The 26,591-nt window shown below is 46.6% G+C and overlaps 1 protein-coding gene across 1 annotated transcript in view; it reads left to right on the top strand.

Annotated features, from left to right (window-relative positions):
• The first annotated feature begins 3,397 nt into the window (after window positions 1-3,397).
• Window positions 3,398-26,591, top strand: part of CFAP77 (cilia and flagella associated protein 77) — a 119,497-nt gene continuing 96,303 nt past the window's right edge. Inside the window, exon 1 of the mRNA XM_019728904.2 lies at window positions 3,398-3,795. Coding sequence (XP_019584463.2) covers window positions 3,607-3,795 — 189 coding nt within the window. The 5' untranslated portion in view covers window positions 3,398-3,606. The remainder of the gene's footprint in view (window positions 3,796-26,591) is intronic.

Genomic DNA, 26,591 nt, shown 5'->3' on the forward strand with positions numbered 1-26,591 from the left:
TGGTTGGGAGTGGAGTAGGGTAGAGCGCAATCCTAAAACTAAGGAAGTGAGACAGAATTCCTCCTTCCACTGATTTGCTAGTTCATGCGTGCATTCTATTTGTTCCAACAAATTTTGGCTGCGCTCCATCTATAGTCCTGGAAGGAACAAGCTGGTGAGGTCCCTGACCTGAGGAAGACAGATAACAAACAAATCAACCAAGATAATTTCAGATTATCCTATAAGGAAAATAAAACAGGGTAATGTGATGGAGAGTGACTGGGGACAGTGAGTGCTCCTTTAGATGGGAGGGAAGTCTCTTTGGAGAGTAACTTTTGAGCTGAGTTCTAAATGAAAAGGGTGAGCAGAAATCCAAATGGAAGATTGTTCCAGGCTGGGAGCAAATACATAGGCCCTGCATTTGGTTGCTGGAGGAACTGGAAGAAATCCAGGGCAGCTGGAGCACAGTGAATGAAGGGGAAGGTGGTGGGAGATAAAGTCAGAGGCTGGCAGGGGTTAGCGGGTGCAGGGTCTGATACACAACAAGCCTAGATGAGGCAGAAGGAGCCTTGGAGATCTATTCCCAACCTCCCATGTCAGCTGAGTCCTGAAGAAACTTAGCTTATGATTAAAAATAAAGCTTTAACCAAGCCATCAAGTCAGGGCCAGTATACACAATACTCAAACTTTTAGGCTTATTGCACAGTGACTAGAGCCATATCGGCAGGCACCTTGTCTTCTCAACCCTGTTTGCATCTTTATTAAGATTTGTCAGCCTCGCCTGTGGGTCAGAAAACTAGGGCTTCATGTAACTTGTCCAAGGCGATGTATGCGGCCCAGCCAGGATTCACACCTGTGCTCGCTCCACTACTCCACTATCCTGCCCCTTACTGCACCACCTGACTTTCTCTGTGCAAGCTACCAAGTGGCTTTGATTAAAAAATACACAACCTGCACTTCTGCAGAAGTCTGGAAGTGAAGCAGGCTGGAGAAACCATAAGCACACATCATACACACACACGTTGACAACCAAGGGCTGCTTCAGGACTTGGGTGAACAGTTGGAAGTCTCTTTGGTTTGCTCTGAAAATGGTGGTATTAGGGTTGTCCACTGTTGGCGTGTAAGGCCTTGAAGTATAGGTTTGTCCTCGGTGCAGCTTGCTCTGTGGTGAAGCCCCTTACCCTGAGCCGTGTGGATATTTGCACATTTAATGAAGACAACAATAATGGGGGTGAATGAACCCACAAAAGATTGGAACTAGAAGGCAGATTAGAGATCATCCAGGCTAGCGGTTCCAAAAACACTGCACCAATCACCTGGGAAGTTTTTAAAAGTGCAGATTACCAACTTTGCATATGGACTGCATACTGTAGTCACATAGCAGCCTAGCCGACTGTCCCCCCGTGTCTTCCCTTGAGGAAAGAAAAGTCTGTGAGACTGTGCCTTTTTAGGACTTTGCTTATCTCTATGTTTTACACCTTATGTCTCTCTGTCTGGTCCCCAAAAGATGGTTTGCAGCCAATGACGAGTAAGATTCCCCACGGGGGCAACTACTCAAGCCAGGAGGAACCGAGTAGGGACCCCCAATGAGCTGCCTTAGAAGATCCAAAAAGGAGCCTTGCCTTCCCTTCGCCCCTGCCTGGGAAAAGCCATTGCTGACTCTGGCTTTCCTCTCTCACCTGATTGTGAGAGAAGTCATGAGGGCAATAAAGATCAGTTCTCTCCACTTATCACAACAGAACTGTTACAATATGAGAGACTTGACCCTGAGAGGGTACATACCGTAATTAAGACATCATGGGACTTTGTTCTTCGGGTGTTGACAGACAAAGGGTGATTGGAATAAGTATTTTTTCTGCTCTGATGTATGAGTCTCACAGACCATGTAAGAAACAATGTTACTTTCTTGTATACTTATCAGTAAAAACCTCCAGTCAGCTTTATTCTGGGCTCCAGTCTTTCAGAACTGTGAGATCCCTGGCCTTCTGAGATTTAACTGCATTAAGTCTCTGTTTGTTTCTTTCTTAAAAACTTAACCCAAAGCCACCCCTTCTCGCACCCTCACTGCCCGTGTTGCGCTGGACACGACAGCATACCAGGCACATTATTGTATCACCTTAAAATTCATGGGCAGGCCAGCCCAGTGGCTCAGGCAGTCGGAGCTCTATGCTTCTAACTCCGAAGGCTGCCGGTTCGATTCCCACATGGGCCAGTGGGCTCTCAACTACAAGGTTGTCAGTTCAATTCCTCGAGTCCTGCAAGGGATGGTGGGCTGCGCCCCCTGCAACTAGCAACGGCAACTGGATCTGGAGCTGAGCTGCACCCCCTGCAACTAAAACTGAAAGGACAACAACTTGACTTGGAAAAAGCCCTGGAAGTACACACTGTTCCCCAATAAAGTTCTGTTCCCCTTCTCCAATAAAATCTTTAAAAAAAAAAATCCATGGGCATGATAACGACATTGTGGTTATGTATGAAATGTCCTTGTTTGGGGCAGATATATGCCCAAGTGCTTGGGGTCAAATATGATACTGTCTGAAGATATTTTCAGAATGATTCAGCAATGTGTGTTTATCACGCACAGTGGGAAAGTAAAAGTGGCAAGTACTAAGGACTGGTGTGAATCTAGGTGAAATCTATGTGGGTTTTCACTGTACTCTTCTTTCAACTTCCCTCAGCTTCGAACTTTTTCAAAATTAAAAAAATCCGAAGGGTGGGAGGAGAATTTAAAAAATTCAGATTTCCAGATCCCATTTCTAGATATTCTGATTCAGTGAATCTGTGCTTTTCAACTTACCTTCATTCTGCGGCATGAAGTTGGGTACCATTGATCTTTTTTAACTCTAGACTTTTCCTCGCTACTCATTTCACAGAAACAAAAACTGAGGATCTAAGAGGGTGGACTAATTCGAGATCACCCAGTGGATTAGCAGGAGCATCAGACCTGGAATGATGATTCCTAGTTCATTGTGAAACATTTAGCGCTCTATCCTGTGTGTGTGTGTGTGTGTGTGTGTGTGTGTGTGTGTGTGTGTGTGTGCTGCTGCCGCCGGGAAGAGAAATGGGAAGGGCTGTGAGTGGAGTGGGGAAGGGTGGAGTATCCGTATACAAACGGTATCTTTGACTTGGAAGTCAAGTGTCAATGGCCCTCTAGAGCCCGTCGCTTTCTTAACACGACACGTGGTGATTCTTGGGATTTTCTCACTACTATTTAAGAAAACTCGGAACAGGTCCACTTTGGTGGCCGCCAATAGTTTCTTGAAAGAAACAGGATCCCGTTACCGCGCCAGAACCGTTGGCGTCCCGTTTCCACGGAGACGGACTGTGCCTTTCTTCTCTAAGGGGTGGTCTTGATTTTCCTCTCTTTTCCCAATCCTCAGCGCGGCACACAGAAGATGCTCTGAGGAACCAGAAAGGCTTATATTGACTTTCAGAACTCCTCGCAACGAAAGGGTGGAAGACGTTGCCTGAACCCGTTCTGGAGGGAGTCCGGCGTCCGGCGTCCACCCCGGGGTCCGGGTGGTGCCGTCCGGGACTGGCCGTGGGGTCCTCCGAGCTCCGCGCCAGCCGCTAAGCTGGGAAGCGCGCGGGATTCAGGCCCCGGGTCACCACCCCGCGACCCTCAGGATGCCGGAGGCAAAGAGCTCCCGCCAGGACCTCCTGCGATGGAAGAAGCAGCCGGTGCGCCGCACGGTCAGCCAGATCTGCCCACCCCCGCGGCGGCCCCTGACCGTGGCCGACGTCCGGCCGGGCATGGAGAACGAGAGGCTGGGGGTCGTGCGGGATTCCATGTTTCAGAACCCGCTCATCGTCAAGGTGAGCCGCCCAAACGCCCATCATCCTTTCGCTCTCGCTCCCTCACTGAGCACCCACGCGGCCGGGGGTGTCCATTCGCCCAGCCCTGGCCCTACCGCCCAGGTCCAAGCGCAGCGCTAGAAGCTCCAGCTCCTGTCCAGATAGACCCGGACTTCCTATGTGGTCACCGGCAGTGGCATGGCCTCTCTGAGCCTCAGTTTCCTCATCCTCAAAGTGGGATGATAATGGCACTCATTAAAGACATTGGATAGAAAAATTGAATAGGGTGATCCCTGCGGGACCACTGCATAGCGCCTGACACGCAATGAGCCTGCAATGTTGGTGGCTGCTGTTTCATTGAGCGCCTGCTGATGAGCCCACAGGGTGACAGGCAGGTCGCACGCAAGCAGACTGCGACCTTCCTCACCACCCGCCTGCTCTCTCAGGGTGAAGGCCGCCTCCTCCCCTTCCCCTGCAGGCTGGGCTGCTCTTATGCTGTCAGTGCTCTGTTCTCTCCCGGAAGCACCGCTGCACACGTTAATTTCAGCCCAATCAAACTCTGACCCAGAGTTACAACACTAAGAAAAAAGCGTGAATCTCTGCCCTAGGAGGCCGGCAGGCACAAATGAAGGAGCTGCAGTTTCTACCTAGATCGCTGCTCCTTATTTAAAAAGATTTCTATTGAACTATATATACCTAACATACAATGTTATATTAGTTTCAGGTGTACATCATACATAGTTATTCAAAAGTACCCAGCTGACACTATACAGTTATTACATAATTAAGTATATCCCCTGTGCTAAAGAAGTGATCACCATGATAAGTCCAGCAACATCAGACACCTGCCTCACTATCACAATATCATTGACCATATTTCCTGTGCTGTACGTTACATCCCCAGGACTTGTTTTATACCTGGAACTTTGATGCTTTTATTGCCCTTTATCTTCCCCCCCCTTTAATTTTTCAATTACAGTTGACATTCAATATTATTTTATATTAATTTCAGGTGTACAGAATAGTGGTTAGACATTTATATAATTTAGGAAGTGATCCCCCGACTAGTACCCACCTGGCACTATACATAGTTATTACCATATTATTGATTATATTCCCTGTACTTGACATCCCATGACTACTATGTAACAACCAATTTGTACTTCTTAATCCCTTTCCCTTTTTCACCCACCCCCAAACCCCCTCCCATCTGGCAACCATCAAAATGTTCTCGGTACCTATGAGTTTCTGTTTTGTTTGTTTATTTTGTTCTTTAGATTCTACTAATAAATGAAATCACATTGCATCTGTCATTCTCTGACTGACTTACTACACTCAGCACAATACCCTCTAGGTTCATCCATGTTGTCGCAGATGGCAAGATTTCCTTCTTTTTTACAGCTGAATATATTTCATTGTATATATGTACCCCTCTTTATCCATTCATCCATTCAGGCACACCCAGGTTGCCTTCATATCTTGGCCATTGTAAATAATGCTGCAATGAACATGTAGATGAGCACGTACCCTCAAAGTAGCGTTTTGGGGTTCTTCAGATAAATACCCAGAAGTGGGACTATTAGGTCCTTTTTTGTCTGTTATAGTCTTTGATTTAAAGTCTATTTTGTCTGGTATAAGTATTGCTACCCCAGCTCTTTTGTTTGTTGGTTTGTTTCCATTTTCATAAAATATCATTTTCCATCCTTTTACTTTCAGTCTGTGTGTGTCTTTTGATCTAAAGTGAATCTCTTGCAGGCAGCATATGTAAGGGTCTTGTTTTCTTATCTATTCAGCTCCCTATCTTTTGATTAGAGCATTTAATCCATTTCCATTGAAAGTAATTGTTGATAGATATGTAGTTATTGCCATTTTATTATTCATATTTTTATTTTTTTTATTATTATTTTCATCTTAAAGAAGTCCCTCTAAGATTCCTTGTAATACTGGTTTAGTGGTGATGAACTCCTTTAGCTTTTTCTTGTCTGGGAAGCTTTTTATCGGTCCTTCAATTCTAAATAATAGCTTTGCTGGGTAGAGTAATCATGGTTGTAGGTCCTTGATTTTCATAACTTTGATTATTTCCTGCCAATTCCTTCTGGCCTGCAAAGTTTCTGTTGAGAAATCAGCTGATAGTCTTATGGGAGCATCCTTGTAGGTAACTAACTTCTTTTCTCCTGCTGCTTTTAAGATTCTTTCTTTGTTTTTAACCTTTGGCATTATGATGTGTCTTGGCATGGGCCTCTTTGGGTTCATCTTGCTTGGAACTCTCTGTGCTTCCTGGGCTTGTATATCTATTTCCTTTGCCACGTTAGGGAAGTTTTCTGTTATTTCTTCAAATAGATTTTCAATTCCTTGCTCTCTCTCTCTTCCTTCTGGTACCCCATAATGTGAATGATGGTACATTTGATGTTGTCTCAGAGGCCCCTTAAAGTCTCCTCAGTTGAGAAGCCTTGAGAGGCCAAGCCACACACCAATGCCAGCTGCTGCTAGTGCCAGGCTTAGGGCTGCTCAGCCAGAGGTATGGGACATGCTCAAGCCAGATCTTTCCTGTCTGGGTTCTGTGAACCTTTGAGAGACCCTGTGAAAGTCTGCAGCATGGGCCAAGACAGGCCGTTTGTATAGAGAAGCCACTGGAAGTGGCTTGGGTGTGCCCAAAAGTTGGGTGGGGCCGGGTCTCAGGGAATCACCAGGGCGTGGCAAATGAATGGCAGATATGGCACCTCCTGAGTCTGCACGCAGGGAAGGAGGAGGGCTTAGCAAAGGAACAATGGCTTCTGCCAGCTCCTCCAACTGGGAGAAAGCTGCCCCTCCAGCCCTCATACCAAAACCAGACAACTCAGTTACCTGCTGTATGTGGCTATCACCTCTCCACCTGCTACCCCAGCACTGGAGCTCAGAGCCAGTGATTCTGTTGGTAAATCCATGAGCGGTCCCTTTCAGAGGAGCGTTTGGGAGTACAGCTGCCCTCCATTTCTCTCAGCCACAATCTCCGCTGGTTTTCACAACCAGAAATTATGGGGACTTCTCTCCCTGGCACTGGAACCCTGGTCTAGGGAGCCTGGTGTGGCCCTGGGACCCCTCACTCCTTTGTGGGGGACCTTGACAGTCGATTTTTAATGGTTACAAGCTGGTGTGAGACCAGCCTGTTCTGCGTCTCTGCCTCTCCTACCAGTCTCAAGGTGGCTTCTTCTGTATGTCTTTAGTTGTATTTAGTTGTAGGGCTTTGGTTCAGCCAGACTTCAGGCAATTCTCAATGATGGCTGTTGGGTAGTTTAGTTGTAATTTTGATGTGGTTGTGAGAGGAGGCAAGCACAGTGTTTACTTACTCTGCCATCTTCAGCAGAACTCCACTGCTCCTTTCATTGCATATTCCCTCACTTTAGTCTCGTTTGCGGACTGGTGATCACCCAACACCCAACACTTTTCCCAGGGTCCAGGAAAAGTCAAATTGAGATTTGGCTGATTGGAAATGGGTCACGGAGCAAATTTATCTTGGGCCACTGGAGGGCAGTGTGCTTTCAAAAATGAGTGCAGTTTCCTGCTATCAGAGGTGGAAGGCGCAGGTGGTAACCATGGATTCTGTAACAATTATTTATCTGAACATCAGGCACTCATTAGAGCCCAGAGATTTTTGTTGGTGGTTTTTGTTTTTTGGTACGGGGAAACTGGGCTTTTTAAACATTGTGCTTCAATGAGCTGAGTTAATTGGATCGTGTGGAAACATGGAGTCTCTTTTCTTGCCTTCCTCAAACTATTAATAGGTATGTTCCTGGGCTTGCACCTGTGGAAGCTGGCTTATCACACTTTGTCCCCTTTCATCTTATATAGCTACTTTCTTAGGTCCCCTCATAGTAGAACAAGGTCCTTCATTTATTTCTAGGTGCAAGGAGCCACTCTGCATGGACAGATGGGACAGATAAATGGGGTTCACCATTCTGGACCAAGGGGAGAACCAAGCCCCCAACTCTGATTAACTGTTTTCACACAGACAGTCAGTACTGTGTTTCCCCAAAAGTAAGACCTAGCCGGACCATCTGCTCTAAAGTGTCTTTTGGAGCAAAAAGTAAATAAATTTTTATTCATTTTTGCTCCAAAAGACGCATTAGAGCTGATGGTCCGGCTAGGTTTTATTTTGGGGGAAACACGGTAGTGGGCAACTCCTTCCTACCTAAATACGACATGAATGTCATTATGGAGTTGTTATTCTCCATGGTGAATTAGCAGTGTGTGATGCCCACCCCACCCAAGCAATATATATACTTACATACATACACGTATATGCATATATATACACACATGCACACGTATACATATACATACACATACATTTTACCTATATGTGTACACATAAATACATACATGTGTATACGTATACTATACGTATGTATAATATATGTATATTCTACATAGACAAGTAAAATTTCCTTCCTTTTTTTCCTTTGGCTTCCCCCACTCCATTTCACGGACAATATATGGCCTCTGGATGGCACTAGTTGAACAGCTTTCAAGACAAATTCAATCCCTGATCTGTGAGCCCGAATGTAGGTGTGGAAAATAAGCAGATGACTGATGACTAGGGGTTTTGTCTTCAGGCTCTGAGACTGCTATGGCCAGCGGTGATGGGGTCCGAATGTCAGGGGGTTCTGTCCAGGAGCTCTCTGGTGATATCACCCAGCTCTTTCCCTGTCGGGGCAGCCAGGGGCCAGAGGGCCTCTCCTTCTACTTTCCTCCCTTTGGTTCTCGATGGGCCATCAGTACTCTCTGTAGCAGTTAAGATTATGTCCACATTTCAATATTAACCAGTGCTACAAGATTTCCTACCCAAACCTGACCTAAATAAAAGTTGCAGAGACATTGAGAGGGAGACGGAGCCTTGACTGTTACCTTTTCCAGGCCCCTCTTTACAAATGGGTACCCTGAGGCCATCTGTGCTGGGCTCTTTGCTCCAGGTTCTGGCAGAGTAGAGCGTGGCTTAGAAGCTCTGTGCACTGTCTTCTGGCCCGGCATTATTTTTACCACTCCAAACAGCTTCTTATATTTAAAAAAATACTTTAATTAGAAAAAAATCTTTGGGATTTTCAGCTTTCAAGAAAAGGAGAACATTGAAAGTATTCAAGATTTTGGAGCCTTTAAAAAATCTTTTCTAAATCGTAGGTTGCTGAAATTTGTGTTGAGGCTTGACTTGTGGATTTGCTCATTGTGGCATGTCAGTTTCACAAGAGCAGATTCTCAGAGCCCTGTGTCGTGTGCACCTTCTCACTGTGTGTAGCAGAGGCGGGAGAGCCCCGGCCTTGAGTGTCCTTAGGAGGAGGATTGGAACTGAAGTGTATTTTGGTTTTGGCTAAGTCTGACCCTGAAGGTTGCATCTGTGTTAGAAGAATATAGCACCTTAGAAATAGTAATTTATTCCACCATCTTGGGGAGTCGTTGCTCCAGTGACCGGGATCAGGATTTTTTTTTTTTTTTTCCATTTAAAATGCAGACACACCACCTGAACAAACCCAACCCTGCTATTTAATAGCCATGGAATTTGCCAGGATGAATACACGTCAGTTATTCAAGAACAGGTCTGAAAGATGCAACAGTAACCAAACGAAAATCTCAGACATTCAAGCCGCTATTTTATCTACAAATGCTCAACAACTGTTTGCCTCATTTAAAACCAAACCAACTGGTTATTAGCGGGACCGATTGACTCAACTCCATGTTTTATGTGGCCGCAAAAAGACATAAACATTTTCCATTAGAAAGAACTTCCACTCTATAGTATAAAGTGACGTGCTGTTAGCCAGTTTTCCTTCAAATGTGACTCTCTGGGAAGAATAAAATTAAATAGAGAAAGAAGCAAGCTTCTTCCTACTTGCTTCTCATTTCCCCAGAATTCTGTGACTCAACTTAGAATCCGGCTACAACAGCCTTCAAGGTTCCTTCACAGAACCTGTCAGGGTGCACCCTTCCTGCCATCGGAACTCGGCTGATATCCTGTCAATACAATTATAGGGAGAGACTACTTGGTTTGCTCCACTGACAGCCTTGAATCCTCTGTCACCCTGGAGAGGCAGGCTCTGCACAGAGGTGGAATTTATTGAATTGAGTACCCTTAGAAAGTGCAAATGATCATGGCACCCGATTTTTTCATAATTTATTACTGATTTTGTTTTTCTGTGGGAGTTTATGTCACAAATAAGTGCATGCATTTGTAAAATAGAGTCATATAATCACATCTTTGGCGCTGAGAGGAGCCTTGCAGACATCTGGTTTAATTCCTTTTTCGAGGCTATTAACGCCCAGACAAGGGAAGAGGCTCATCCAAGGTGCCACTCTGACCTGGTCGCAGAAGTGGGATGAGATTCGTTCGTGTCTCCTGACTTCCAGCCCCATGCATTTTTGGCCACAGTACACTGATTAATTAATGACAGCCCGGATTGATTACATCTGTAGAACAGGCAGTCAGAAATGTTCCCCGATGAATCTGATTCCCAGGTCATTTCACTCAACACTCCTTCCAACGTGAGCTCTACTAATTTCTCAGGATTTGCTGACAGCCCAGATGTTTATTGACTGTTTACTAAGTGCCCAGCACCTTCCTAAGCTTTTTGAGGGGCATAGAAACAAGTTCAGAACTCAGCCCTTGCCCACAAGGAGTTCACTATTTAGCTGGGGAGACGGAGTATGTGTGTGTATATATATATCACATGCACATATATAGTGCACATATACATTGCTTAACACAGCACCTGCCCTAAAGAAAGCTCTCAGGAGATATTAACTCTTATTTTCACCAGCATGCACGCGCACGCGCGCACACACACACACACACACACACATAATAAGACAAGGAATGTCATGGGTCACCCCCTGTAAGTCTCAGATGAACTGCAGTATCGGGAGGGTTGAGATTTGGGGGGAGGACTCAGGAGGCTTTCGGAAGGAACAGACTTGGACCTGGTCCTTGAAGGGTGAAGAGGGAGATTTTGATCAGAGCAGAGTAGAAAAACCTTAGTGCTCTGGGGCCAAATGATCGCACCTCCGTTGGGTCCTAAGTGTTCATAGGTTTTCACCCCAACTCTAGTTCACGAGACACAGCATCGCTGCTGGGACCATTGTCATTATCACCACAAGGAAGCGTTTATTTGGAGCTGGTGTGTTCAAACTGGATGCTCTACCAAATCAGGCAGCCATGCCATGCCCACCCACAGCTTCATGTCTCCGACAGGTATTGAGCTGGTGAACATGAACGCTAGAGACGAACTCAAAGGCGGCGTGTATACACACAGTTGGACAAATAGGCTGGCGTGGGTCAGTCTTTTTATTGCATATGAGGAAAATGTGAAATGTTACATTCTGTTTTATTCGTTAAAGAGAAGGTACCGCTGATGGCTCCAATCCTTTTACATTCAATTACAATGTAATAGGGAAAATAAAATAGGTAAGATGGGGGATTAAAAGCGAGCTGCCTACCCTAATGGCCCGTCTTGGCTGGCCCGCCAGTGGGTAGGTTTCATTTTTCTAGGGAAAGCGTGGGTTTATCTATCCTTGTAACTTTCTCGATCCTTGTTTCCTTTTTAAATCAAAGCCTCCCCCTTTCTGGCGCCCAGTCACATCCTTCGGTGAGTGATCAGGGGCTGGAAAGCCTGGTGGCCATTTCAGAAAACCAAGCTGTTCCCTTGCAGGCTTTTCCCCACCACCCAGGGGCAGCTGCTCTGACACAGGAGCCCACCGTCCTCCTTTTTTGGTTGTTATTATCATTATTAGTTTCAGGTGTACAAAGCAGCATAATAATTAGACATGTACACCCCTCATGAAGTGATCACCCCAACAAGTCTACTACCCCTCTGATATCGTCCAGAACTGTTACAATACCACTGACTGTACTCCCTGTGCTGTACTTTACATCCCGTGACTGTATATGATTAATTATAGTTGATATTCAATATTATTAGGTTAGTGCACAAGTAATTCCAGTTTAAAAGGTTAAAAATAATTGCAAAAACCGCAATTACTTTTGCATCAACCTAATATTTTATATTAGTTTCAGGTCCCACCTTCCTCTTTGTCCCTCTGGAAAGGGGGGCTTTGGCTTTGAAACGTGAATGAAGATGAGACCTAGGAACCTGGGTTCCCCTGTTGAACTCAGCCACTCTCTGATTCGGGGTTCTCTGATTTGAGGTTCTCAGATTTGGGGTTCTCTGATTCGGGGTTCTCAGATCACTGCGGGATGGGGGGGAAGGCTGTTCCTCCAGGAAGAATTCTGAGTCCGGGGTGAACACATCAGCAGTCCTTCCAGCACCTTCCAGAGTCTTGCAGGCTCGATGTTATTTTTTGTATAATTTAATGCACTTTTCCTTTATGTCAAAGACCAAGTTTTCTGGATTTACAGCCGGCCCTGTGGACAAAACTTCCACTTCTGTTTTCTCTGGCAGTAGTTTTCAAGCTGTTCAGCGATCTCCAGAAGCATTGGAGTTCTCATAAAATGTCTGTTTCAAACTGCTTTTTTTAAAAATTCATCTTTAACTGCTTAAAAAGGGAACTCAATAAATGTATTCTATATGAAATGTAACACTGGAGACTCCAACTCGTTAGCTATCGTTTGACTAGTTTTGGGGTGTTAGTTCTGTGTGTGCGCTAAAACTGTGGTGAATGTGTCACAGATGGGGAGCCTTGTAACTGAGCACAGATCTTCCTGGCCTTTCAGGCTGGGTGAATCCATTTGTGTAGGACAGTGTGCTCTGTCGCAGCCCCTGGAAACCAGGCTCCGTTAGAACTCAGACCCCATCAGCTGGACCGTCACTCCGTTTCAGGACACTCTGGCTGGTGGGGCAAAAACAAGCAAAGGCAGTCACGATTGTACCACGTTTTGGTTTTAGTGTATAGTGTAAATGTTGGCTGCTTCTCGCCTGACTTGTAGAAAAAACAATGTGAGCATTTGTTGGTCATCGGTCACAATTCAACTTTCAAAGAAATCGCCCCTTGACCCTCCTTTCCAGCTCCTGAATCAGTGTGACGACTGTTATACACGATTCCAGGCTGAAGCTGTTGTTTTCATACAACCACAAAAGTACAGCAATAAGTTGATTGCCCAGGCGGATGCAAGGGCGAGTGCTGTCTCACCCGGGAAATTAACTTTCCTTGAGCCTTGGTTTCCTCTTTGGAAAATGGGGTGAGAGTAGTTGGCACCTGGCCACTGGAGAGTTTGAGGATTTAATGAGATGACACAGCTATGCCAGGTCCAGGAGGGCCTAGGAGGGCACTCATAAGTGGGCACTTGTATCATTCTCCGTGTCCAATATCCCGTTATTCCATTGCCATTTATGTTCCTCAAAACATACCTTATTCTCATCAGTCAACTTTAAGTAAATGTTATAAATCTGAACTTATAAAATAAATTTATAATGACGCAAATCCACCCAAGCACTTACTTTTCCTCCCCTTTGTGCTCCTGTTGAAAAATACTGCCACCCATCCCATCTTACGTGTCCCATAACTGTGCCCTGGAGCGGCTGGGTGCACCCTGATAACGGTGATACAATCCAGTTTCCAGCTCTCCTGAGGGTCCTAGGGCAAGTGGCTTAATTTCTACGCCTCTGTTTCCTCATTTGTAAAGTATAAGTGCTCATACCTACCTTGCCTGCTTCTCAAGGATGTAATGGAGACTGAATAAATGAGACATTAGCTTATGGAAGAGATTAGGATATTCTAGAATTAGATAGTAGTCCTCATCAAGGGGGGCAATTTTGCTCCCCAGGGAACATCTGGTCATGTCTGGAAATATTTATCACAACTGGGGAGGGGGTGCTACGGGCATTAGTGGGTAGAAACCAGGGATGGCGCTCAATGTCCTAGAATGCACAGGACACTCCCCCCCCAACAGGGAGTCATCTGGCCCCAAATGTCAATAGTGCTGGTGCTGAGAAACCATGAACCAGAAAACATAAACGCATGGAGAATTCATTATTATAATAGTTCGCCCATGGTCTGGGGTCGCCTGAAAACCTAATACGAAGATTATAGGAATGAGACGGTTTAATTTTAATTGCTTCTCTATCCATTGTTTGCTTCTGCTCCTCCCACCTATACAGTTATGGCTATTTTAAACCTCCCCCCACTTTGAATCCATTTCCTTCCCCTTAGTTATAGCTTCCATAAGTCTGCTGGCTTTTGTCTGGGACTTGTCTACCTCCAGTCTCACCCACGTTGTAGTTTAAAACGATAAAAAGCTTCTCCAGCAATCCATAGTGTGGTTCAATAATTCATCAGCTAAACTCATTAGCATAGGGCAGGTTTGTTGAGTCATCTGACCACCATACAAGCTTTGTTTCCCTGGCCCACCACCTTCCAAGGGTTTTGTTTTGTTTTCCTCAGCGTGAACTCATCTAAGATTTAAAACGGAATTAATTTGGTACACTAGAAATTAAACTCACGGTGAGCCAGAGCCTCACCGTGGAACTTACACTCTCATTGTGTCATTAAGTACTGCATTTCTGGGAAGCAAATAAATGCACTTGATAAAGAAAACAGCTGTATTTTTCCACCCAATAATTTAAAGGCACAATAATTTCAAGGCACTTCAGTCAAGAAACTCACCGATGCGGGTCAATGAGCAGAAAGGTCAACATGAGTAGCACGCAGCGGGGAGAATGGCCCACCAAAAGCATTGTAGAAAACAGATAATGAGCCCAAAAGAGGGATTTCTGATCTTTTATATGAACCAAACAATACATATTTGGGAGACCAATGAACCCAGAAGCGAACAAGACAAATTTCTTTGTGTAGATCAAAATCTTTTGTGTTTGTCCAGAAGAATGAAAGTGGAGACTCAGAAACTCTTTGATTTCAAGATACAGCATCAGGGAAGGGCAACATGGCTTTCTGCCAGGTGGCCGGCCATTTGTAAGCAATAGCATAGCGTCCAGGCTGCATCACCGCACCAGAGAAAAAGCCCCAGTTACCCGCAGCTCAGATGCCGCAGCCTCCCACAAAGGTGGAGAGGCGCCCCAAAACACATGGAGAGAGGTGATCGCATGCCTATGGCAGTGCAGTTGAGGGAATGAGAAGATTTGCTGGCAGCTCTGTTAGTTGATTTTACTGAACGACAGTGTTTTTGGCCATGTTGCCACATTAAAATGCCATCTTAATGTTTTCCTTATGTAGAATCGCAGCCATATTTCCCAGTCTCCCAGATCGTTGAGAACAGAGAGGTTGGCTCTTTCTTTATTTATTTTTGATGTGCATTGGAGACTATTAGTGAGCCCATCAGTCAACGAGTAAATCTTGATTGAACACCTACAGCGTGCAAGTCACTGGTGGGAATGCAAGAGGTTTGAGAATTTGTTCCCAAGGAGTTCACTGTCTGGTTGAGGGAGAACCAGACTTTGCACATTAAAACCAATAATAAAAGTTATTAAAGGTGAAGGAGAGGGGATGAGAGGCAAGAGTGGCATATTTAGGAGTGATGGCGGGAGCATGCAGAGAGCGCAGAGAGCTTGTGCAGCTGCGCTGGGGCTGTGGGACAGGCGGGGCACCTGGGGAGGGGCTGACCTGGGCGACGCATGGCGTCTGAAATGGGCAAGGTGTTTTCAGCAAGAATGGCCAGCGCTAGGATTCTGAGAGCACCGTGAGGGAGGCAGCAGGAGATGCACCCACTTGCTCACTGCTAGAATAACAGACACATTGGAGCACCCACTGCGCACCAGGCCCAGAGCTCGGCACAAGGATACGGGCGAAACCAAGCTGCTGTGGACTTTGCCCTCAGAGAGCTTACCGTCTAGTAGACAGAAGCAGGCATAACAACCAACAGCAAAGTGGCACAGATGCAGTGACAGCTGTCTGCACGGGATCCATGCACAGCGCTGAGGGCAGCCGTGCCTGGATGGGGGAGACGAGGGAAAGTCACAGACTAGGTAGCTTGAGCTGAAAGTTGCCACAAAAATTAGTAAGTGTGCGTCGGGAGCTGGAGATGTGGGGGCAGAGGGCAACCCAAGTTTTGTACAGCCCGAAGCTCGTGCAGTTTTGGGATCTCTTTTTAAGAAGTAGAGTACACAATTATAAACAACTTAAAAAACTAAGTCCAAGGTCTTAGATGGGGCCACGTGCAAAGAAGGACCGTGAAGTTAAAGCTTCATTAGCTTTGGGATAAATCAACTTTAGACTGGGGGAGAGAAAGCTTTCCAGGAAAAGGGGAAGCATGTTTAGTGGGGTAAAGGAGGGAAAAATGTATGGAGCCCCCTGATTGAGAGTCTTCAGTTCCTCACCAGGCTACATGTCGTTCATTCATTCATTCATTCATTCACCACGCATCCATTGCATGCTTCCCCTATACCAGGCGCAAAGGGCCCAGGACCACAGCCATGAACTCACGGTCTCTGGCACCATTGACTCTGAAACCTTGGACGAGTCCCTAGATGTCACTAAGCCTTGGATCCTGCACACCTGAATGGCTTACCCCCGAGAACCACCCTGAACTACCCTTCATTCGCTCATTCAACCATTTGCAAAATGTTTATTGAGGGGCTGTTAGGTGTCAGGCAGTGTGCTGGGCCTTGCAGGGGTCCCTCGGTGGACAAGAGGGTCTTAGTTCAACCTGCAGACAGTTTGCAAAGCCCTGGCGAAGACAGACAATAAGGCAACTATTCTTCACTGAGGTGAGGGAGGCCAGAGGTGTCAACCAGGAGGCTAGAGGTCCTACCCTGAGGATGTGACACTGTAGTCTGACCTGCAGTCAGTAGAACTGGGCAGTTAAGAGGTGCTGGGGGTACTGTGTGTGCTCGCACGCATTGGGGTGGGACCTGGGTGGGCAGCGACTGTTCCAGACAAAATAAGAGGTTTTGTGTCTCCACGGCAAAGAGGAACCCGGAACTTTGACGGCTGCGGTGACACCTCAGGGAAGGCAGATGCTGAGAGGAGGCTGGGCAGGGAGTGAGGCCAGATCTGGCGGGACCCCCAGGCGGCTGGGAGACCTGCAGGAGCCAAAGCAAATAGAATAAACAAGGCAGAGAACGGAGGGCTGAGAGACAACAGAAAAAAGGACATGTCTGCAGGGCCAGCGCCTCCCCTCCCTGCACTGATGGGGACAACAGGTCTGCAGAGGGCCACACCCCAGCTGCAGAATATGCTGCAGTTGGACTGGAGGAATTCACCTCGCGCCCCCTTCTGCTGGAACAGACGCACTAACTGCATCCCGGCTCCTTACCTGGCAGCATGTTCAGAGCGCCAGTGGGCAGGACGAGACGATGGTTTAGGGTTAGTGGCTGCAATTTGTTTACTTTTTGTAAGTAAAACAAGTCCCCAGTCTGTCACACTCTGAATTTTCACCAAGTCGTTTGAGGGAACCTGCTGGAACGATTCCGAGGGGTCCCTCAGGGCTGAGCGCTGGGCTCCATGGCTGCCTCCAAAACCTTTATAAACTGTCACTGAAGACTTTGCTCTCTCTGTAGATACCCAGTGGGCATAAATTCAGAGGTTTAAGCAAGTCTTTCAAAAACTCTCCTTCTAAAAGGAAAGTGTCTGTCTGGCGTTTCTGAAAGCTCCATCTTTTCTTAGGCAGCTGCTTGCTTTCTTGAGGTGGATACTCCCAGGCTGCTCACGGGCCTGGCTTGCCCCGGAGCGGAGAGGGGAGACAGAGGCTAAGGTCTGGACTCTGGGCTTCCAGGAAGTTCCCGGCTGTAGACCCATTTGGCCAGCTGACACCCCCACTGTGCCAGTGGACAGCAGCTGCCCTTTGTGGAGCCCACTGTGTGCCAGGCACTGTGCTGGCCCTTCTTAAGCCTCATCCCCCTTAATATTTGCAACAACCCTAGGAGACAGGATAGCTGTCATTCCCATTTTACAGGTGGGGAAGCTGAGGCTTCTAGAGGTTACACATAGTCATCCAGCTAAGCCAGGCTGCTGGCCAGGTCACCACAGCCCGAGACCATAACCACTATGCAAATCAAAAGAACTTACTGACCATTTGCTAAGTACCTACCAGAAAGTGCCAGACTTTCACAGACGTGACCTCAACTCTGTAAGGTTGTTGTTTTGAGCTCAGCAAAACTCAGTCACATGGCCAAAAAGTCACACAGAGGGTAAATGGCAGAGTAGGGGCTTGCAGAGTGGCCTGTGTGCCTCCACTGCTTGTCATGTTCCTTACATGTTGTGCCACACTGTCCGTCACCCTGGAGACTCTTTTGTCCTGATGGGGGAGAAGAAGCCAGTTCCTCTCCATCTCCATCACCTCCGTCTCCATCCACTTCAGCCGAGGTGTATTTGCTGCCTTTGGGTAGGGGAGTGGGGTGGGGGTAGAGACTGTTTTGTCTGGAACAGTCTCGGAGCTTACACTCTAGTTACGCACATGCACACACCCCTAGAAGTTAACATTGCTGGGCTGAAACAATAGGGCCAGGGGTGTGGGCCAGATGTGCAGGAGTATTACAGTTAGGAAGAGGGAGAGGGCCTGTAGCCTGGAGTGAGTAGCCCAGAAAAGCCTCAGTGAAGTTGCTGGAAGGCCTAGCAGGACTCGGCTAGGTGGAGAGGAGAGAGAAGGTCATTTTAGATGTAGAAACGGCCAGACATGGTGAGAAACTGGATGCCATGAGCTTGTGGGTGTTTGGAGGTAAGTCTGGAGGGATCCTGATATTAGAAGGCAGAGTGGGAGCACTGCTGACATTAGTGCTTGGGGGGGGGGTGCTTAGGGAGTCTGCACATTTGGTGTCACCATATATAGTTTTAAGAAGCGATGAGATAGAAGGGGAGAGGGAGCGTCGCCACTTGGTTTCCCACGGCCGCCTGGAGTAGAGGTTATTCTGAACGTGTGCATCTGCCGGCCTTCCGGGGAGCCAGGATGGCCGGGGACAAAACCCGCCATCAAGGCTGACCAGAATGGCCTCACCCTTTCAAAGAGAAGGTGTCCCCTCCTCTTCTCCCTAATCAGCGAGAGCAAATTGTTATCAGATTAGTGCCAGCAATGAAAAGCACAGTCCCCTCACCCTCATAGTTAGTTAGCATTTAGATAGGCTGGGACAGGGCCCACACAACAGGCATCAAAGCCCATCTCTGGGCGGCTGGAGGGATTAATTTCTTTAACCAACAGGCCTGATCTGGCCTAACTCATTACCCTGCCTTGTCAGTGTGGATGTGAGATTCGATTGAAGATTATACCATTTAGGCCTTCCCCTGTTTTCTGCCGAAACCAAGGCTATTGAATTGCACATTCTCGCATAGCCCCCCCGTCAATACTCAGCGGCCTGAGGTTCTAATTCTGCTTCATTTAAACTTCATCAACTTTTCCAATCAAGTGGAAGGATCCGAAATAGGCTCTGTGAGCAGAAAGGCCGCTTCCCTTTGTCGGAGAATTTATTCTGTTTTCTCCTGCCCCCCCCCACCCGCTCTTTCTCTCTCCAGCCTGCTCCTTTTGCCCCCCTGTCAGTGCTCCCCCCTCCTTATCCCGATGCTGAAAATGAGATTACAGTATTTAAATGACTATGATAATCAATCTAGGGACCCGAGCTGAGATTGAGGTTAATTTTTCTTAGCAGAACAAAGAAGCGTGATGCCTTTGGGATGCGAAGGGACAATCTGGGTTCCTTGCTTGTGTTTTTTTCCCCCTGAAATTGCAGTTTTAGGCGTCTTTTCTTGTTACTAACTAGGCGCCGGGTATGATTTTAACAGCGGCAGCCCCTAAGAGAGCAGAAATGTAATTTTGAGCTGATAAACAGCGAAAGGCCTTCAATCAACAATTTTAATAGGAAAAAAAAAAGTCACTTATGTGATATGAGTACAGATCTAATGAAAGAGCGATCATTTACCTTACTTATTTTTTAACACGCTAAGAATAATTTCCCACTGTGTTAGAACTAGTAATTACAGCCACACAGTGCACCCGTAAACTTCTGAATGAAGGGCCTTGTCACTCAGGCGGTCTCCTCCCTGGCAGCTTTTGCCGCTATAAAAGTTGAGATTTTGTCATGTTCCAGCTAATTGGGAATAGGGTCATTATACCACTGAAAATCGACATGAAAGTGACTTGTTCAGTCGTTACCTGTAGCATTCACAAGCTGGCCAGTCACTCTGCTGGTACCCACTGGTCCCCCACCCCAGCTTCTCAGACAGAGAGAATCAAAATACGTATATTTCTTTGTCTGCCTTTGCTGTCTGTCTCCTCAGAGCTGTTTTACATGCTGCCACCCAATGTTATCTTTTATTTTTGGCAGGAGAAAGGATTTGACAAGTTCAGTATACAATGTTCATTTGGCAAGGCAAATTTTTCACGCCAATTTTGAGTCGGAAATGAAACTATCTTTCAATAGAATGAGCAACATTATTTTTGGACACACTGATTACGAGAGAGAGGCCCGCCAAACTTTATTTTCCAGCACGATTCTTCAAAGTCTAATACATTTTTTAAAAAGTAGGATTTGGTTTCCACGTACAACCCTCGTTGGGAGAAATAAGAAACACCCATAATGTCTGCAAACAGGGGTGTTATATTCCCCTCCCTCCCTGCTTCCCCCAACTTATTAGTAGGCTGGAATAAATTGTACCTCTTCTAAATTATAATGAATTCATTTCAGACCCTTTAAAACTGTGGGTGAGTCTCTGACAGTTATCTGCATCTACGAAGCAAAATATTTAATAGCCACTATTGTCTGAAGGAGCAACAGAACCATAAGCAACCCTATTTGTGAAGAGCGACAGCCCCCCACCCCCTCCGCCACATCCCAAATCTGCTTTCCATCACTGTTTACCTAAAAAAGAAGACTCTCTCACCCTCTGTACCACCAAATTCATTTGGGGCAGTGGTTTATGGTGACATTTTTCTTTCTTAAAGCAAATATTGACTCACCACGGGGAAATTAAAACTCCATTAGGCCTTGCTACATTGTACAGCAGGCTGTAGTACAAGTCAAGCTACTATTAATTAGTTTCCTCCTCAGGAATAATTCAGGGAGGGCAGAGGGAAAAGGGAAAGAGAAGATGGATTTAAACTATAATTTCTTAAAATGACACCATCTAAATCAGCCAAAGTGATCATTGCCTGGTTATTCATCTAAATATAAAGAAGACGCCGCCTAGAACACAACTAATTTATCAATACAAAAAGCCTGCAGTCTAGTCATTTCCAGGCTGTGGCGAGTACATTTTAAGGCACATGTGGGCCGGCCTGGACCAGATCTGGGCACCTCAGGACTGACTTCCCCAGGGCACAAGAAGACGGATTCTTTCATGAGTGCAAGACATTTTCTCCCCTGAGATGCGTTTCCCCTTTCAGCCTGCTCACTGCTTCCTTTTCCAGCCTGAACACTCAGCTTTTCTGCCCGCTCTCCTCTCTGCCCACCAGCTCGTCCTGTGCGTGGTGCCCCGCCGGAATCCCACCCACTCCGTCACAACGCCTCTGGTCACTCTCCAGGCTACTGGTTTTGCCTCTGCTTTGGCTGGCGAGCACTGCCATAACAGAAGACTATAACCTGGGTGGCTTCAAAACAAATTCATTGCCTGTCAGTTCTGGAGACCTGAGTCCGACATGGAGGTGTTGGCGGGGCCAGCTCCTTCCGAGGGCTGTGGGGAAGGATCTGTCGTAGGCCTCTCTCTTTGGCTTGCAGAGGGCCACCAGGGAGTATCCCTGCATATGTGCCTGTGTCCAAATTACCCCTTTTTATAAAAACACCAGTCGTATTGGATTAGGGCCCCACTCTACTCCTTTATGACCTCATCTTAACAAATTACCTTTGTAATGAAATTATGGCCAAATCAGGCCACATTCTGAGGTCCTGGGGGGTAGGACTTCAACAGGGGACTGCTTTGGGCTTGGGGGCCGGTCCCTTCCTGGTCTGTGGGCTGTAGTGGGAATCACAAGATGGTCAGTGGAGTGGTACCCTTCATGTTGACCTTGAGGCTGCTGTCTTGATGGGGGCTGGGGATACGGCAAGCATTTGGAGCTCTGTGGTCTCGTCTCCACCGCGGTGTGGAACACTCATAGGATAAGCAATCACATAGGGTCTTGTGCCATATATGGTACTTTTGCCTTGTTATTGGTATTTAACCCTTAAGCGTAACTAACATCGCTAACCATCTGGAAGATACTCCTTGAGGTCAGACCTTGCAAGGTACTTCTTTTTCTCTCCCCCAGAGCCATTTATCCATCCATCCATCCATTGTTTTAGTCAACAAGTCCATTAGTGTTTACTGAATTTCCATGGTATGTGCCAGGCCCTGCGCTAGGCAGGAGGGAGACATTGGTGAGCAAATCTGACATGGTGATTGTCCTTGTGGGACCGTACAGTCTAATCAGACAAATGGACCTTAACCAAAGAATCACACATAAATGTCAGATTATAAATGTAATGAGAGGGAAGAAGCAGTTCATGGTGCATGTAACTGGGAGACTGCACGTGACCGGGGTCAGGGAAGACTTCTTAGAGGAAATGAAAATTGAGCTGAGATTTGGATGAACCAGGCGAGGACTCCACGGAGAGGGGGAGTGGAGGGGAGGGGCAAAGGTGACCCAGGCACTCAGAAGCACATGTGCAAAGAGCCTGGGGTGGGGGAGAGTCTGGGGACTCCAGGCGCTGGAAGAAGGCCCGGAGCGGCTGGACCGTGGTACGGGGAGAATGTGTGAGCCAGAGAGCCAGGTCTCCCTGAAACAAAAGCATGCAGGGCTTTGTTGGAGGCCAGTTAAGGAGTTTGACCTTTAGCCCAAGAGTCATGGGAAGCCGGTGAAGGCTTTCAGCAGGGGTTGGGCCTGGAGGCAGAGGACCACGTCCAGATGGGCACTGCAGAGGCCCTTCCGGCTGCAGAGTGGACAGTGGATTGGCGGGCCCCAGGGTGGCCATGGGGACATCCCTTAGAGGCTTATGAAGTCATGCAGGTGAGAATAATCCTTGAATGGGGATGGAGGCAACCGAGACAAACGGGCAGATTGGAGGCATATTTAGGAGGTAGATTTGGCAAGACCTGGTGATGTGGGTATGTGTGCACATATGGGGATGAGAGAGAGGCAAGAGTGAAGAGTTTGGGGAAATTCGTGGGTTTGCTTTTGAGTATTTCTTGTGGGTAAATGTCTGGCTTTCAGTAAAGTGTCTGAAGATTCAGTGAGTCTCTGCATCCCTGTTGGCACTTCTCTTTGGTCATGTCCCCACCTACAGCTCCTGACATGTCCCCACCTGCGTGTACTCTCATACCTGCCCTCACTTCCACCCTCTGCCCATTCACTGTACACCTGACTGGTTCGTACACAATCCTTAAGTCTTCCTTCAAGAAGTTTCTCTTGAAAGTGCTTCCTTATCTCCTAGCACTCTGTGTGTGTCTCTACCACTTCAGACTCCATTGAAATCGTCCCTTTCTTGGTCTCTCTACCTGCACTGACCTGCTAGTGCGGGCCATGCGCAGGGACCATGTCTTTTTCATTTCTTTATTTCTAGTTCTTAGCCAGTGGTTGGCACAGCATGGGCACTCCATAATGTTTCTTGAACACATGAGTGAGCAAATATATGAAAGAAAATAAAGAAAGGAAGGAAGGAAGGAAGGAAGGAAGGAAGGAAGGAAGGAAGGAAGGAAGGAAGGAAGAAAGAAAAAATATATTGGTGGTTTAAAGTTTTCTTCAGTGACAGGCTGTGGGAAGTACTTCAGAAAACAAGAGTTACATGCGCTGGTGGCCCTGTTTTATTCTTGAGGTGCTACAGCGTAAGCCTGGCTTCTTTAATGACCCTACGTCACCTACAGGACAGAATCTAGGCTGTTTAGCAAAATTTTCATGATCTGGTCCTTGCCTAACTCATGAATCACTCTCTACCTTTGTGCTCTGATAATATTTAGCTGTATGTGATTTCCCATCGAGATCACACCCTCTCGTGCCCACATCTTTGCACGGGCTGCTCTCTCTGCCAGAACACCAGCCTCGCTCTTTTGTTGGGCTGGACAATGCGTTCTCCTCCCCAGAGTTCCAGTTCAAATCCTACCTCTCCTCTGCCACCTTCCGTGACTCTTTGTCACCTTCTGTGACTCCCTCTTGTGTTCTTTGTACATAATTTCATGGAGGCCATTGCCTTCATGTATTGTGATACTTGGAGCAGAGATTTTTTTCCTTTCCTCCCAAGATGGCAGGAACTAGTTACCTGAAGTGACTAGTTACCTGCCTGTGGGCAGGCTCTTTGCCCGCCTGAGATGCTGCTTTTCTGCACACCCCCTTCCTCCTGTCTTCACGTGGCCATTCCTCCCTCATCATATAAATCTAAGCTGAGTGACCTCTCTCTGAAAGCCAGTTCTGACCCTCTGCCTGCTCTGAGATATTTTATGTGCCCCCCTTTGTCTCTATAATATCTTGTGTGTCTTTCTGTCATCGCTGCCAACGTATTGTATTAAAATGTCTGTCCTTGTGGGTTCCATGTGGGCAGGAACCAGGTTTCATTCATCTTTTTATCCCCAATGCCTGCAGTTCTTGGCATATAGTAGGTGCTCAATAAATGTTTGCTGAATGAGTGAATAAATAAACAGTTTAATGAGTACCTGGGAGACTGTTTCCTGGTAAATCGTAAGCTTCGCATTTCTACGAACGTCTAGGTTTATTTTTCAGTTCAATCTTAAGACACTTCCATGTTAAGATTTAAAGGCAGGGTGTTCTCCATGAAGGAAGACATAGCCCTCTGCACAGGTGGGTGAAAGCTCCGAGTCTGCCATTTGGCCTCGAGGAGAAACAAACTATCTGTGTGTAGGTGTCGTTGAAAAACAATTCGTATCAACCAAGTGCCTAACAGCGCCGCACAGGAAGCTTCTGGGAGCTTGGGGGGTTTCTGGTCAGCATTTTGATGTGAGCGTCTAACAAGCAAATTCAAATGGGGACTTTGCAAGCGCCATCCCATGGAGCATGGCCTTTGTGTCAGAGGCTCACGCTGCCTGGACAGCCTGGAGCTCCAAAGGGAAAAGGGAACACATGGCTGGCCCCAAACTAGAAAGGGCTTTTCTGTGAGAGGATATGGAGCTGTTTGATAAAGCCCAATAATGCGCTTGCATTCTACTTGAATGCTTAGAGAAAGAACATTGTTCAAAGACACTTAACATGGACTGGGGTGGATCCCCTTTCTTCTGTCGCCTTCTGAGGTGGTGTCAGTGGGCTGTAATGATTTGTATTGTATTTATAAGCTGACAGGGTAATCCTGGGCACAGCGGGAGGGGAGGCATCCCAAGCAGACTTCAAACCCTGCTAATTAAAACAATCCTTCCTCTCCCCACGAAGGCTAATGAGACAGAAAGAGAGCGGGCTAATGAAAATGTCACCGCGAGATTGCCCACTTATTTTATTTATTTACTTAATGCTGCAACTTCCATTTTGGGGTTCTGAAAGAGAGAGATGTTTCAAAAATTTGCCGGGAGACCCTTTCTTAATTCATCACGGACTGCACAGCACTCGCTATCACCAAGCACATCTCTAGTGATCTGAAATTTTATCTCCGGTTGTCAGTAGTAACGATATTCTAGGAAGAAGGGTTGGCTTGTGCTCTGTGCTCGCTTTGCACCAAATAAAAATGAAAGGAATCTGAATCCTTTTTCAGAGTATCCTTCCCCAAATCCAAGAGGCCAGTTTGCTTATGAAAGCCTTGGCCCCTTGGGATGGGTGGCCAGTCACGGAGTGATGTTTGGGTGAGACAAGGTCACTGCACTCAAGCAGACTTAACGTTGATCCCATCAGTGTTTGGTTTCACCAAGATGGTAAGAATTCAATTAATATGGTATTTAATGGAGCCCAGTGTGATCTGACCCTTCACTATCGTGAGGGCACCTTAGAATCCTCCACCTTATTTCAACCCTTTAAATACTTGGTGATTTCAGCTAATGATTTCATCTGTCCACTAGACTAGAGGAAGGAAGGAAGGAAGGAAGGAAGGAAGGAAGGAAGGAAGGAAGGAAGGAAGGAAGGAAGGAAAGAGAGAAAGAAAGAAAGAAAGAGAGAAAAGGAAGGAGTTAAACCTGGTGTATATTCTGCCATGTGGGATTTTGACGCTGGCGAGCCTGAGTTTTTTGTTACCGAAGGGCATTTTCACAATAAGCGGACTGTGGTTCTTGGGCTCACCGTCCCTCAGCAGAAGATGCTCATCCCCAGGGAGAACCCAGGCAATGAAGACAGGATAGTCTGGTTATGGATTTGGTAGGCATATTTGTTTCCTGTGGCTGCCATAACCAACTATCATAAACTGGATGGCTTGAAACAACAGAAATACGTTAGCTCTGGAGACCAGAAGGCTGAAATCCAGATGTTGCCTTGGGCATTCTTGAGACGTCTTCCTTGCATCTTCCAGTTTCTGGTGGTTTCAGGTGTTCCTTGGCTTGTGACAGAATCACTCCAATCTCTGTCTCCGTGGTCACATGGTCTTCTGCTTCGTGTCGTGTCTGTGTCTCCTATTCTTTCTCATAAGGAATTGGAATCTTTCTTATAAGGAATGTCATTGGAATTAAGGCCCAGGATAATCCAGGATGATCTCATCTCAAGATCCTTCACTTGATTACATCTGTAAAGACCATTTTCCAAATGAGATCACTTTCATAGGTTCTGGGGACATATCTTTTGGGTGGGGGCACCATTCAACATGCTATAGTAAAGTTGGGCCACATAAAGTTGAGTTGGTCAGTTGATCCAAGTAAATTAAATGAATGTTTCCCACTCTTGCTTCAAGAAAGAATTTGTGCCCCTGCCTCTTTTCAGGGCGTGAAGATATACGAGAGAGACTTTTATAAAGAGAACAATCAGAAGAGAATACAATTATTTAAAGACTTTGGTCATGACCGTTCCACCATTCTACATTTAAAGTTGGAGATTTTACAATGTTGTAGTGATTAAAAGCGATGATTAT

This window comes from Rhinolophus sinicus, linkage group LG04 (genome assembly GCF_036562045.2).
Source record: "Rhinolophus sinicus isolate RSC01 linkage group LG04, ASM3656204v1, whole genome shotgun sequence".
In the NCBI taxonomy this organism is placed as follows: Eukaryota; Metazoa; Chordata; class Mammalia; order Chiroptera; family Rhinolophidae; genus Rhinolophus; species Rhinolophus sinicus.